This window comes from Euphorbia lathyris, chromosome 2 (genome assembly GCF_963576675.1).
Source record: "Euphorbia lathyris chromosome 2, ddEupLath1.1, whole genome shotgun sequence".
NCBI lineage: Eukaryota > Viridiplantae > Streptophyta > Magnoliopsida > Malpighiales > Euphorbiaceae > Euphorbia > Euphorbia lathyris.
The window spans coordinates 57436957-57453436 of NC_088911.1; the positions used below are offsets into that span (position 1 = coordinate 57436957).

The 16480-nt window shown below is 39.6% G+C and overlaps 1 protein-coding gene across 1 annotated transcript; it reads left to right on the top strand.

The window, feature by feature from the left end:
• The first annotated feature begins 2485 nt into the window (after positions 1–2485).
• Positions 2486–3737, top strand: LOC136218313 (EID1-like F-box protein 3). Its single transcript, XM_066005112.1, has one exon. The coding sequence runs from the start codon at positions 2578–2580 to the stop codon at positions 3451–3453; it is 876 nt and encodes a 291-aa protein (XP_065861184.1). The 5' UTR covers positions 2486–2577; the 3' UTR covers positions 3454–3737.
• The last annotated feature ends 12743 nt before the right edge of the window (positions 3738–16480 follow it).

A 16480-nucleotide genomic window follows, 5' to 3' on the forward strand; every position in this document is an offset into this window, starting at 1 on the left:
TAGAACGCCACCATCATCCTCCAACCGTTTGGATGAATCTGACCAGGACACAAGTCGTACTCCTTCAATACCTCCACAAAAAAGGGAAGAAGAGGTAGCCACATCCTTGACTCCAACTGCTCCTCGTACACAACTAGCTCATTTGCTCCACCCATATGATGAGCACGATCATCTTCTTCAAGCGCAACCAACTCGTATGGCTGCCCTAATCGGTACACTGCAGAGATGGCGGCTAAGTCCGCAGACACTATGATGCTATATGCATCATCCACCGAAAAGGACTCCGGTCTATTCGGGGCGTTGCCTCCCCTCATAATGTTTACCATCAACACTAGTCACACCCGACGACCGCGTCCACACTCTCTCACGCATCTCTTCGTAAATCAAGGCTAAGGGTTGGTCTTCGGTAATCACGCCCTCCGGTACAACCACAGTCACTTCAAGAACGCCGGCGGCAACTCCTCCTAACGGCCGCTCAACACTGGGTGGCGCACGCACCGCGACGGTTTTCCTTTTCTTTCCAACAGCGACACCACTCTCCCCTTCCGTCCCCACTTGCCTTTTTCGTTTTGCAGATCGCATTCGAGAGGCGTCACGAAGCGTAAAGTCACCCGGTGTCACTGGCGGCAGTCGTTTTAAGGCTCCCCGCGAAGAACCCTCTGACATACTCTCCCTCCCAAGATAAACAAACGAAATAACAACGAAAGAGAAAGATGAGAAAGAGGCACGACTGACCTCAAACGGGATCTCGACAACAAGGAGAAACTGCCCTCAAACGACCGCCACGAGCAGACAAACCCAGCACTCAGCAAATTCTGACAAGGAACGGAACACAGATCATAATGCTAGCAAGGAAACAAGGAATCCAAAGAAAGAAGTAGACGAAGAATACACACCAAAGTGAGACTTTGCAAAAGGAAATAATACCTTCTTTCCTCAAACGGGGGCGCCGGCAGAGCACGGTATCCAACGATACTTTACGGCGCGTGCAGAAGCATTAATGTAGAAGCAATTAATTTTGCGTTAAAAACTAGAAGCGTATGCGACAATTGGAAGGGTCTTTTTGTCTAGCAAAGCGAGCAGCGTTTTCAAAGATTCCCCCCCCCCCCCCCCCCCCCCCCGCTCACTAGGCGAACAAAGGGGTACCAGCTTCCTAACTACACCTCGCATGCAATACTCGGTATGCATGACCGGGGGGGGGACTACCTGATTCAGAATATCATCTTCTGGCCCATAGGCCCAGCGGGCCCAAGGGCTAAGGGGCGAAAGGCCTCAAAGGCCTAAGGGGACACACTATAAATAAGAAGGAGGCAACCAAGACAAGAGGTCGGGTAACATACTCACTAACTCATTTTGAATAGATTATCAATACTCTCAAACCACTAACTAATTTGATCGTCGGAGTGTTCCCAGGAACGCTCCTCGCGTAGAGACGACACTCAAAGAGGACGAGCATCCCGAAGAGAGCTCGGATCCCTGTTCCGCGTATCCTAATTACATACCTTATCCATTTAGAGGACGTTTGACATTCTATTGGGATAGAAATAAGGATAAAGGTTGGATATGAATAACGATAAATGGTTAAGATAAGGATAAAAATATGATAGTCAGTGGCGGAGCCAGAGTTCAAAGTCCAGAGGGGCTCCATGAGATTCAATATAAAGTATTGATAAGGTGCAAACATACTCTAATGTTTAGACCTAAGATAAAAAAAAAGAATGCAAAGAGGGAGATTCGAACATAGGACCAATTAGATGTAGAAATTCCTTTAATTATCACTACAACCAACTATGCAAACTTAGTTTTATGTCATATAATCACATTCTACATTATACGTACTAATTTTAACTATTTTGGAGGGCTGCTCGGAACTGAACCACTATTCGTCAAGGGTGTTCCGAAAGGTCGAGAATTATTATTCAATGTTTCGTACGTGCGATAGAAATATAGATAAAATAATATATTTTATTATTTTAATTTTATTTAAACTACATAACATTAATTTGAAAAATAAAATAGAATTTTCCATACTATTAAAATTGCAGAAGCTTATTCCAGCTTCGCATATCACCCGAAGGATATAAGATTTGATCCATCCACTATCTCCTTAAACTATCTTTAAAACAAACACCGTGTGTAAATCAACTTGATAAAATTTTCGAAGGAGAAAAAAAAAAAAAGAAGAAATAGCAAAGGAAAGGGCGATATTTTTGGTGCACTATGCACAGCTGTCCAAACATATATTGCGAAGCTGCCACGTAGAACCAGAGATAATATCGAGCCACAAAAAAGATAGATCGAAACTTCAGCCGGAGATGACACGTACACAGTAGTGCAACTCAATTTTTGAATTTGATTCCTCGATTCTCCATCAAGCGTTACAAGACAACGCGCGGGTTCAGCGTATAATAATTCAACACGTGTCTATCACTAAAGCGGGATCTGTGTCTGATATATTCGTAATCGTAATGGGTTAATTCCCAATTGACGCGTATGACGTGTCCTACAGAGTATCGCATATAAATTAACAGTCGCGTCTACAGCGCCCCGCTCCGGGATGGAGTTAGAAAATGCTCAATGAGCGCAGGTAAGAGACTCAAAATCAACCTAGAGTCACCGGACGAGCAATCAGACTTGGCCGAGTCCGGGATATTCAACGAGTGGATACTTCTACAAGTCTTTAAGTCAATTAAATGGGATCTTCAGTCGCTTTGCGCGACGGCTTCCGTCAATCGAAAGCTGCGTTCTACAGCCAAACGGTTGCTCTGGCGGGAACTATGCGTTTATCGAGCACCACGTATGTTAGCTGAATTGACAAATGGAGCTCCTAATGCTCCCTTCGGAGACAGTTGGCTATTCCTGGCAAAGCTCATGTTCTACTGTTGCGGTTGCGAGTCAACTCGGAATTTCAAAGTGAATCAACCCTTCGCAGGTCATTTCGTTGAAACTTCTCGATTTTCTAAAACTTCAGGTCGAAGCTTTCTAGCCAAAACATGTCAGGCAGATCTGGTGTATGTGAGCGATCCGTGTGAGCATCATTCCAGAGATAACGAGGACGATTTGGGGATTTATAGAGGAGTATTTAAGGGATTTATGAAATCAAGAACGAGAGCTCTTCTGATTCGACGGCGGGCAGAGCTTGAGAAAAGAGTAAGGTGTCCTTATTGTGGATTCCGCGTGTGGAGTATGAATTCAGCAGGGCTTATCCCGAAAAGCGCGTCGAGACGGTTAGGGTCACGCGAGGGTGGATTGGAATATTTTGTGTGTTTGAATGGGCATTTGTTCGGGACTTGTTGGCTTGTGCCACTGTCGTCGGATGAAGGCGGTGAGGAGGCAGGGGGTGTGGTTGCCGACGCAAAAGACGATGAGGAGGATGATGGTGAAAATGACGTAGACGCAAATGGTGATTACGATGGAAGTTGGAGATCGATGAGTAAAGAAGTGGTAAGCTAATTGATTGCTGCAGTTGTAGGCGGCGGCCTACAATTTTAGACATTGATTCCGTTCCGTGGTGAAGGGGCGCCCCGCTATGAACCTTTTCTTTTTCTTTATCCGGAAATATGCTACTTCCTGTTTGTTTTTTGTTTTTTTTTTTTTTTGATAAGAAAAGAAAAGAAAAGTCTTGTATATTGTATGTTACTTATGGGTGAGAGAGAGGTCAGCTTAGTGTGATAGGAAGCTGTTTTCCTTCACCTTTTTTTTTTTGAATGTGAAATAAATTTTTTGAGGATTTTGCAGTTTCGGTATTGCTGTCAGATTTAACTTTAGTTCCCTAATTAATAATTAGAGTGGTATTACGTTTGGGGAATGAAGGTTTTCATAATCGATATCGTTTCTTTTGGATTATTGGGAAGTGTCTGGAGCGTTTTGATAGAGACTAAGAAGTTAGTATTGAGCATACTTACTGTGAAAGTAATATAGTTACTGATGGTGAATTACACATCATGTTTGTCTTTTGATAATCATACTCTCGATAATCTGAATGTGACGTAATAAAACTACGGATGGTGAATTACACATCACGTTTGTTTTTGGATAATCAGATAATTTGATTATGACGTGCTTTTCGTTTATTTTTTATTTTCTAATATTAACGGTATGCTTCTCTCAATATTTGTGTCTCTTCTTTTTATATCTTTGATATTCGTTTTAATTCATGGATCTTTTTATTTTCATTAACATTTATATGAGTGATTCATGACCGATGATATGAGATCGTGTTGATCATATTCTTTCACTGCTATTCTTCTCAACGGATTATGTTCTATAAGAGGCAGCTTAAATTCGTCTTTATATTCAAATTATTTGTTTATAATCCATTCATTGGTATTAGAGCCACAAATTTCATTTTCTATCAGTTTTTGATCTCGTGAATATGGAAAAAAACATAGCTTTTGCATTCTAGGATTAATATTTATATTAGATTTGTGTTAATTGGACATGTGTACATGTTTTTTTGATTGTTTTTTTTAGTGAAAAAGGACACCGAAATCACATAAAATTGTGTAGACTTGCGATTTAGGGTTTTATGATCCGGAATAGTGCGAATTCCAGTCTCAATCGAGCATGTGTGTGTCTCAAACCTAGTTTATGTTCATCGTATGGATAAACGGACTTCAACATTGTGACTAGAATCCTAAAAAGCCTAAACCAGACCAAGTTTAGAGAGCAATATACGACGGGAAGGGGGGTGTGGACCCCACACGCATGTAGCTACGTGTTCGCCACGCGTGGTGTGTCACAGGACCAGGTCTGAGATAGGCCAAAACCCCGTGTGGCGCTTCAACTTTTCCCCAAGTCTCGGTCAACCAACTCCTACCGAAGGGGTCTATTCCCTTTAAGCGTCCTGTCAATGCATATGTCGATATTCCGTCCCGAAAGGTCTCCCTATGATTAAACCTCACCCTAGAATGGGCATGCACTATAGGCTCTCGCCGGCCCCATAGTGTTCATAGAGTTCCCCTCTGTAGAGACATCTGCCTCCCTTCACGAAGGACGAATGCCCAACTCTCTTGTCCTTAGTGGACGAGGGTGTATCGCTTAAGCCAGTTCCGACTACTGCCCCAGGGGGTGGCGGATCCAACGCCAAGGTAGTCCTTGTCCCATGTAGTGTTGCTTATACCAACTCGACCTCTACCATCAGCGTACGTTGATATATCCCATTCGCCACTCGATGCCGAAGCCTTCTCATAGCTTTGCCAATCTTTGGGGTTGAGTTTGCCTATGATCAAACTCCCCCCTTATATCCTCCCCCACTTAGAGGATCAACGTCCTTGTTGATGAAGTCCGCCTCCTCTAAAGGGAGCTTCACTTCCTCCTCGAACATTACTGAGGTTCTGCCAAGTTGTCTGCACTCTTCTTTCCCAACTGATTTCCGCTTGCACTTGAACTCTATTTGAATTTTCCCGTTGTTCGTTTGTCTTTGAAAATGGATTAGTTTACCCATCGTGTTGTTGTTATTACACTCTGCCACATGAACATCTTCAAACGAAGATCTTTTCTCGCGTTTTGTCAATGCCGACACATTCCCTTACAATAGCAAAAGTAATCTTCTGAAGTTTTTGAACTTTTGAAAAATACTTTTCTTTATTATCAAGTGTTTTCATCTGAGTACTCTTCCTTTTTTCAGGATCTTTATCCGAGTTTTATTCTTCCATTCGGGATCTTTCATCTCATTCTTCTTCTATCTTCCATCTTCATTTAACCCACCCATAAAGGGGGTCCATACGGGTCCAATCCTCCTTAGTGTACGCTCCCCCACTTGAGGATCAATGTCCCCGTTGATCGGGAGAAAAAGGGTTTGGTAAGTCGACGAAGACCATTGATGTCGAGTAACGAAACAAAGTCTTCTCAAACTTTGCACCTCGCAAAAAGAACAAAAGGAAATACCACAGTATTCGCAATTAATTTTTTTTTGTGAATGTTGGTATTCAAAGTACATTTTAATGCAACCGTACCAACATTCCCAACTGAAACCAAACATCGAGAAAATAATATAGCAATAATTAATCATGAGACAAAGGTAAGCTCATTTACATGATCAATCAAGTATTTAAATACTTTGATTTAGTGAAATTAGGTAGTACTCGCTACACCGGTTGCTTGATGGACACCATGTTGTTGTTGTTCGCAATCTTTGATTTCTGCTTGTTTCCTGCATCTATCAATTTTCGATTTCTGCATTGGGTCGCTTCTCATTCTCTCTCAAAATGAGTTTGAAGTTGAAGTTTAACTCCAACATTGAAATCTCGAGAGTTGTCCATCAATTGCTTTGAATCTTCCTCCTTCAACTTTGATCACGCTTTTGTTTCGCCGATCTTTTCCTTCATGGGTTCCAATATGATCTCCTTGTTGTTGCATCTTTTAGCTCACTAGTAGAATGCCTCTTATTGGGATGGACATGTCCACAATTTTCCAAAACCTTTGCTCGCTGATTTGTTAACTATCATTCCCATTTGCTTACGCGACCATTTCGATTTGTCTTGGGTTTGTTTGGACACACTTTAAGCTCCTTAGAGTTTGCCTCCGAGTTTGAATGTTTTTACATGCTTCATTCCTCTTAGTGGATCCCCACTCTTTTGTTGTCGAAACTCCTCACTTTTCTCAAGCTTATTAGAGTACCTGCACAAAAAATACGTCCTTATTGTACATGAGTTGTTTTGGGCGTCCCTTCCCTTCCACAAAGCTCATTGCAAGTAAGGATTAAGGCCTATGAATTATTTCAAGCGTCCCATCAATACATTTATAGTAATCATAACTTTTCATCTCCACTCGAGGAGGTCTTCAAGGGTATCTACGACCATGGATTACCATCACCCAATTCTTATTATTTTCTCAATAGCCACTGCCAATAATTTCACAAAATGGCATTCACCAATAATTTTCACGAGTGATCACAGCCTTTTCTTTTTAAACGCATCGGTCATCCTCATGGACCGGACCACGATGTCACCCAAATCTCAAAAACACCACTCGTTGGCCCACAGCCTTATTACACGACCTTCCGTAAGTTTCCACACACGAATAATCGTGGCCATAAAATTTCTCAATCTGATGTTTCCCACCCGATATCCGCAATTACTTCTGTTGTCTACCTTTGCGACGATAGACTTAGGGATGCCTAAGAGTTCCCATAATTTTCCGAACAATGGTTTGTTTCCAAACGATGGACAAATTCCACGTAGTCCAAGGGTCACCCGATAATGAGTTTTCCTCGACTCCTAAGAAAGCACACACAATTTTCTGTTGAATCCTGATAGGACGAAATTCAGATTATACTTTGATAGTCTTACATCGCCACAAGACTTTAATAGTCCACTCATGTGATCCTTCACCCAAGTTTCGATATTCCGCCTTAATTTTCTTGGCTCATGGAAGAGACCAAACAATGTCTAATTAATTTAGAAGGATTCAACCACAAACTACGCCTCAATAATTTGGCTATGACAACCATCAATTTGATATATCATCTCTACGCTACTTACCATGAGCGTCGACTTCCGAATGTCACTTATGAATTCTCCCCCTCACAAAGGGATGAAATCACGTAGAATTCCATCACCTACAACTATAGGGGAGTATGCATTCACTTTCTAGCATTCATATGTATTAGTAATCTCATTTCCTTTTTACTATTTCCGCACCCCCACACGCTAGGTAAAAGTCTCGCAACAATGGCCTTGGTAAACCATGAGCATTAATCGAACTGAAAGGCATCATAAAATATTTTCGGGAAAAGCATCGTAAATTTCCTTCCATGAATTCGTTGGGGAAATTTAGGATCTTTAGTATCACTAGTCCATATCTTGAAGGACTCGCTTAGTTAAAGCAATGTTCGCTCACACCACGATGAACTCGATTAGTTAAAGCAACATTGGCTCACACCACGAAGAATTCGCTTAGTTAAAGCACTGTTGATTTACACTACGAAGAGCTCGCTTAGTTAAAGCTTGTACGCTCACACCATGAAAAACTCGCTTAGTTAAAGCTTACTCGTCCATCTCACAAAGGTCTTGCTTAGTTAAGAGACTACTGCATACTTCACAAGACTTTTGCTTGGTTTAGGCTTTGATACCAAGTGTCACAGGGCCATGTCTGAGCCAGGCCAAAACCCCGTGTGGCGCCTCGAATTTTCCCCAAGTCTCGATCAGCCAACTCCTACCAAAGGGGTCTATCCCCTTTAAGCGTCTTGTCAATGCATATGTCAGTATTCCATCCCGGAGGGTCTCCATGTGATTAAACCTCGCCCTAGAATGGGCACGCACTATGGGCTCTTGCCGGCCCCATAGTGTCCATAGAGTTCCTCCATGGAGACATTCGCCTCCCTTCACGAAGGACGAATGCCCGACTCTCCTTTCCCTAGTTGATGATGGTGGATCGTTTAAGCCAGTTCCGACTACTGACCCAGGGGGTGGAAGAGATCCAACGCAAGGGTAGTCGCCATCCCCTATGGTGTTGCTTATACCAACTCGACATCTACCATCAGCGTACGTTGATATATCCTATTCGCCACTTGATGCTGAAGCCTTCTCGTAGCTTTAATGTTTGGGGTTGAGTTTGCCTATGGTCAAACTCCCCCCTTTATATGATGAATGCGCCAAGTGTCACGGGCGATCATCAGTCAATCGGTGGTTGGAAATTATCTTGGTTTGAGAATTTGTATCAGAGATTGGGTTTTCCATCAGAGTTCCAAACTCCTTTAACCCCTATCACTGAGGACGGTGATACCTTAAGTGGGGAAAGGGGAATTGACTCGTGTGGGCCCTAGATATAAGTATAATCCCTGTATGGACCCTGAATATGTATAATCATATAAAGATATACGAAAGACTTAAATAAAGGATATTATGTTAGTAGATGAAGACTCAGATAAGGATATTATGTTAGTAGATGAAGATGCCTATATAGTCAATAAGGATTCGGATTGAAAGATCCATAATAATAGGAAGAGTTTTTCGCATTTCAAAACTTCGAGAAATTTTCTTTTGCTGTTATTGCGAGAGTGGGATCTTTCAGCTGCTGCGGGTAAAGTTCTTCGCTAGTCAAAGATTGTCAAGTAGTAGAATGGTAGTTGGAATCGAATCAAGTTTTTTACAATATCAAGTTGAGTTCCGAGTCAGTGCGGAGTTCCGTTTGGGAATAAAGCAGAGGTCGATTAAGGAGGAACCTTGGTTGTCGTGTGGGGGCAGTGAATTTCTCTTCAGAACTTAATCAATGGGGACGTTGATCATCTAAGTGGGGGAGAATGTCACGGGCGGAGATTTGGCCATAGGCAAAAGTCTGGCCGTAGGTAAATCTCAGCCCGTGGCCTGGGCCAAAGCATTGGCATAGGCGTTGGCAAGGCATTGGGGAAGGATTGCGGTAGAATCAAGGCAGGTGTGAGCACAAACTTTTTTCGACCCTAATAATGAATCTATGTTGAAGGAAAATAGGCAAACACAGGGCAACGGAAATATAATTTTTTTTTACCTATTTCCTTTAACCAAGATCCGTTAATCGTTATTTCATATAAAGAGGGATAGAATGAAATACCTTAAGTGTCGTTCTATCTACAGTTGCTAGCGAAGTGCCCTCAACTCTAGCTCCGAGTTTCACGAGCACAAACAAAATAGAAGATCAAACGAATTAGATTCTCAACCAAAAAGATAACAATCAATTAAGATTGTCTCTAACAAATCAACACAAGATCAAAGAAAAGAGAAAGTGATAGAAAATAATCGGATGAAAAACGAGCGGATTGAATTTCTTCCTCAACTAGGGCTGGGCGAAATTCCAACTGCTGTTCAAGTAGGGTTGGCCGAAATTCTCATATAAGGGGGTATATATAGCCTCTTGTATCTAAACCCTAGTTAGATAGAATTAGGTAACTTAAGTGGAGTTTTATTCTAAATAATACTCTATTAATATTATCGATATTTATATCTAAATATAATAGATAATATTTAGTTATTTGATGGGATAATAATTAGAAGATATAATCACATTAAACCTCATAATTTAATTATCCTATAATTAATTTAACCACAACTATAATCTAATTATAATTGTCTCAATAAATTAATATCCATGTATATATTATACATGTAAATTTCAGCCCCCTTATAATGGGCTTTAAAACAATTTTAATCTTTCATCCATTAATTACTAACACGTCCTCTTTTGGTTCTAAATCTTATGTGTGACCCATTAGGTTCTTATTGCTGCTAGCCGTACACAACCATTGAATTAATTTCCCAAAATTACATTCAATCTTTGTATAACAGAATGATTGCGCAGACTGTGAATAGCAAAACCGTAAACATTCCCCTAGAGCTATAAGAAGACAGGTTGATTCCGTCGTTGACCTTTCCGCATTAGGTCCTGTATAATTCGATCCTTCATCAACTACATCCTTGAACTGAATCTTATGACTATGGATTATGTCAAGTCACATATAGCGAGACATTCATTTTAATTGTACAAGCCGAGTTAACTCCGAATAGATAGATTAAGTGAAATCTTTATTTCAACTCTTAATCCATCACCTTGCAAGGATTTAGAGTCAAGTCTTCCACAAGCGATCCTTGGACGTATCTCCTATTTATCAGGAGTGACAAATGCTCAATCCAATATTAAATATTCTACAATTACTTCATGTGATACCCAACACCTGCCCGCACACACCCCATGGTCCTCCATTTTATGGACCGTGTTTGAACAGAGTCAAAGTATCACATTCCATAATCCAGAATTACTAATTAATATCCCTTTGAGTCTGAGGATTACTTATACCTACTAATACCAATGTGATGAACATGTGACATAGGATAAATCCATCCATCCTGTTATCTCAAGTCGGGTCCCCAATCCTAATGAACTCCTTCACCGGATCCATGTAACTGCCCAGATATCCACATATCTGAAGCTTATGAGATCAGCTCTTTGTTCACAACAGAAGACATTATTACATGCAAGTCTTAACAATATTATGTCAATCCCTATTCAAACATATTACTTAACTTGGGGTGGTTTTAAGTTTATTAGTTTATTATAACGTTTTATCTCACTTCATGCTTGTATGAACACTTTATAATCACTTTAAATAAACTTAAGGATTTTCTTTTATATGACTTATTAGTTCTTAAAAGTGATTGCCTTTATATATAGTTGAAAACCATATCTTGTTAAAACAAATGATATAAAAGAACAATTCATTTACAACTAGTTTATATCCTACAACAATTGACTATAGGACACTAAACCCCAACATACTCCCACTTGGACTAAAGCCAATTGTGTCTATAACTAATCCTAGTTGAATTCAGATGACGATCATGAACTTTCTGGGTTAAGGGCTTTGTCAATGGATCTGCAACGTTGTCCTCAATATGCACTCTTTCTATTCTCACATCTCCTCTTGCAACAATCTCTCTTACAAGGTGGTATCGCTTAAGGTAATGCTTGTATGCATTATGAGACTGTGGTCCCTTTGCTTGTGTAATAGCTCCATTGTTATCACAGTACAGAGTAATGGGATTTACAATGGCAGGCACCACACCTAGTTAAGTGATGAACTTCTTAATCTAAACCGCTTCCTTTGCTGCCTCTGCAGCTGCGATGTACTCAGACTCGGTCGTAGAGAAGGCCACGCTTCCCTACTTGGAACTCTTCCAACTGACCGCGCCCCCGATTAGGATAAACAGGTATCCTGATTGGGATCTAAAATCATTCTCTTCTGTGAGATGACTGACATATGAAAATCCTTCTTTTTTCAGTTCCCCTTCCCCATACACTAGGAACATGTCTTTAGTCCTTCTCAAGTACTTAAGAATGTTCTTAACGGAATTCCAGTGATCATCACCTGGATTTCCCTGATAGCGACTCATCATGCTTAGTGCAAACGCTACATCAGGCCTAGTGCATATCATACCATAACATACATAATCGAACCAATCACACTAGCGTAAGGAATTACAGCCATGCATTTCTTATCATCTTCCGTTTTAGGACACTGATGATTATTTAACTTTATCACATGTTGCATGGGTAAGTTACCTCTTTTCAATTCAAGCATGTTAAACCGCTTTAACACCTTCTCAATGTATATAGCTTATGAAAGACCAAACAGTCTTCTTGATCTATCTCTATAGATCTTAATCCCTAAATATAAGCTGCTTCTCCTAGATCTTTCATAAAGAAGTTACCTGATAACCACACTTTCACCGACTGAAGCATTGCTACGTCGTTTCCCATCAGTAATATGTCATCCACATATAGTATGAGAAAAGCGACTGAGCTCCCACTAATCTTATTGTAAATGCAAGCCTCTTCGCAGTTTTTCTCAAAACCAAATTGTTTTATGGTTTCATCAAAACGTTTGTTCCAGCTCCTTGATGCTTGCTTGAGTCCATAAATGGATCTCTGAAGTTTGAAAACCTTGGTTGCATCCTTTGATGTGAAACCTTCAGGTTGCATCATATATACATCCTCAAGTAGGTTCCCATTTAGGAAAGTTGTTTTCACATCCATTTGCTAAATCTCATAATCGAAGTGAGCGGAAATAGCAATTATAATTCTAATTGATTTGGACATGGCTACTTGAGAGAAAGTTTCTTCATAATCAACCCCTTGTTTTTGACGATATCCTTTCGCTACTAACCTAGCTTTGTAGGTGCTAACCTTTCCATCGATGTTTGTCTTCTTCTTGAAGATCCACCTGCACCCGATAGGTTTTATCCCCTCGGGTGGATCAACCAAAGTCCACACTTGGTTGGTATACATGGAGTCCATTTCAGAATTCATGGCTTCAATCCATGCTTTGGAATCTGGACTGGTAAGAGCCTCTTCATACTTCTCGGGTTCGTTGTCTAACATGGGAACCTTTTCATCATCTCCCACTAGAAAACCATATCTAACTGGGAGTTCACGAACTCTTTGAGACCTACGAGTGGGTAATGGCACTAGAGTCTCATCTAATGGGACTTTTTCAGGTTCCACAACCGCCTCTGTTGTTTCAGCTGGTGTTTCTTCTTGAACTTCCTCAAGTTCAATTATGCTTCCTGTTTGTGTCTCTTCCAGAAATCTTTCTCTAGAAACACGGCGTGCTTGGATACTATTACTTTCTGATCATCTGGATGATAGAAGTAATATCCCATAGTTTCCTTTGGATATCCAATAAAGAAACACTTATCAGATTTAGCATCCAATTTATCTGATACTATGCGATTAACGTATACTGAACAACCCCATATTCTCATAAAAGAGAGAGTGAGCTTCCTACCAATGAACAATTCATATGGTGTGGAACTGGCGGATTTGGTGGGTACTCAGTTTAAGGTAAATAGGGCAGTTTCTAAGACATAGCCCCAAAACGTCTTTGGAAGGGATACAATGCTCACCATGGATCATACCATATCCAATAAGGTACGGTTTCTCCTTTCGGATAACCATTGTGTTGTGGTGTATAAGGAGGTGTCCATTGTATATCCCACATTCAGTTAGATAATTCAGAAAATCATTTGAAAGATATTCTCCACCTCGATCTGATCGAAGTATCTTAATTTTCTTTCCTGTCTGATTTTCTACTTCATTCTTGAAGCATTTGAATTTCTCAAAAGCTTCTGACTTGTGCTTCATCAAATAAATATAACCATATCTAGTATGGTCGTCTATGAAGCTTATGAAGTATCTGAATCCTCCTCTTGCTTGGACTGACATAGGACCATATACATCTGAATGTATTAATCCTAGAGTGTCTGATACACGCTCACCTTTATTGCTAAAGGGTGTCTTTGCCATCTTTCCTTTTAAACAAGACTCACATGTTTCCATTGATTCTCAGTCAATTGAATCTATAAGCCCATCTTGATGTAGCTTAAGCATGCGTCTTTTGTTTATATAGCCTAGGCGACAATGCCACAAACAAGTTGAATTATCTAGCTTATGTCTTTTGGTATCAATTGTGAAAACAAAAACTTTATCATCTAAAATATAAATCCCATTCAATGATATTCCTGAAAAATAGTAAATCCCATTTCTATAGAATTCACAAACTTTGTTCTTTATTGAAATATTGAAGCGATCATCAACAAGACAGCTAATAGAAATAATGTTTCGAGACATCTCAAGAACATACAAATAGTTCCTTAATTCTACTACATGTCAGATGGTAAATTTAAAACATAATCTCCAATTGCGAGTGCTGTAGCTCTTGCTCCATTTCCAACTCGCAAATTTATATCTCCCTTCTTCAAATCCCTAGTATGCCTTAGTTCCTGCATATTTGTACAAATATGAGATCCACATCCGGTATCCAATACCCAAGACTCAAACTGTGAAATTGTATTGATTTTAATATAAAACATACCAGAGGCAGAAGCACCGTCTTTTCTCTTCTTGAGGGAGGCTAAGTACTCCTTGCAATTCCTTCTCCAATGCCATTCTTTACAACAGAAGTGGCATTCCCCTTTAGGCTTCTTCACTTGCTTTCCCTTAGCTTGGGCTGGTTTGGCTCCCTTGTTCTTCTTGGGATATCTAAGATTGGGAGGATTCCCTTTCCTCTTCTTTGATCCCTCTATAACAATAGCATGTATTGCCTTGTATTTCTTCATATTGGGCTCAACAGTCTTGAGCATGTTCGCGAGCTCTTCAAGAGAGGTCTGCAAGTCATTCATCTGGTAGTTCATAATGAACTGTGAATAACTCTCTGGGAGGGATGTAAAAAGTAAGTCGACACTTAGTTCATGATCCATCACAAAGCCAATATTAGAAAGCTTGGTAATATAGCCAATCATCTTGACACAATGTGTCATAATAGATGTGCCCTCTTGCATCCTGCAGCGAAATAACAGTTTAGCTATCTCATAGCGTTCACAGCGAGTCTGTTTCCCGAACAGCTCCTTTAAGTGCATGACAATAGAATAGGCATTCATCTCCTCATGTTTCCTCTACAGTTCTGGTGTCATGGATGCAAGTATGATGCATCCCGCATGATCATCATCGGTCCGATGCTTCTAGTAAACATCGATCTCTTTAATGGGAGCATCATCAGCTAGGGTAGGGGGTATCGGTGTATCTAGTACATACCCTATCTTCTCGAACTTCAAAACGATTTTGAGTTTGCGATACCAGTCAGTGAAGTTTTGAACCGTTCAACTTGTTATCGGTAAGTATGTTTTGCAGATTGGTTTTAGTCATGATTTTAGGAGTGTCTATTTTAATATAATATGAGAGTGAGAAAGCGTGGCGTATGTTATTCATATGCTTTAAAGTATATCAATTTAAAATATAGGACTTTATATTTATTTTATTTTAAATTGCTCACTATTTTGCCAAATTAATAGCCCTCAATATTAATTCAAAGAATTTCACAAATCCTTTAGTGAGCTAGGATCCTAACTCCTGAAATTTCACCTTGAGTTTACTCAACAAGCTAGTCTCATTTGTTATCACATCAACCATGTGATTCCTAGGTTATTGGCTTACTAACCACATTAGTAACTAATACACATTTATATTAATCCCAACCATATTACCCATTAGTTTATAATAACATGAGTTTACCCATCCAATTACTACAATCTAATTTAAGTCATTATCCCATATTCATGAAAACAAGTTTCAATAATTCAGGTGTTACCCATAAGACCCGAGTTTGAGTTTACCCAACAACCCAAAGTCCCCAGATACTGCCGGCTGAATTATAATATTAGAGAGGGGCAACCGATTTCAATAATTTGCTTATTTACTTAACTTTTAATGAGTGAGAGATTTTATTTTAAGTCTTATAATCTATCCTAGTCTTGATTTGCTTTAACATACATCAGACACATACAATTTACATTGGTAGTTATGGACATATTATCTAAATTATTCCGTTGAGCCAGAAACGGAATAAATGGTCAACCCTATGGAAATACTAACTATTACATATTTCTCTTCAGGTCCTCCGTCTTCTCCTTGGCGCCTTGAAATTACATCAGTATTAAAATTAATACTACTAAAGAAAACTTCAACTAATTTGAAGGGATTTAGATGAGAAGAGAAATTACAATAGAGAGTAGATAATGCAGGACACACATGTCCTATTTTCCAAAAATACCAAAAGACTAAATAACTAGAGGGTCCAAATATGTCCATAACTCCAAACATGCAAAGGCTCAATTAAAATAAATTTAATTGGTTGATTACATGTAAAGGCTCAATTAAAAAAAATTAATTTTATACTTGTATCCCTCTATATTTTAATCTAATCTAAATGCATCATAATACAAATTAGACAAAATATAACTTATACAAGATCATGGTTATCTTTATTTAATTGATTCATAAAATTTTATTTAACATATCAATCGTAGTTAACCTTGAAGCGGTTAAAATGATTTCTGAGGGCAATGCTATTTGCCTAAATAGCCTTAACATAAATAAAGGCATTAAAAGGATGGATCCTCCTTTGATTCTATTAGCTTTGCTCATATTTATAGGGAGCAAAATCGCGTAGCGG

Bases quoted from the DNA above. Each gene is read 5' to 3' on its own strand.
- LOC136218313 (XM_066005112.1), top strand. From the start codon at position 2,578: ATGAGCGCAGGTAAGAGACTCAAAATCAACCTAGAGTCACCGGACGAG.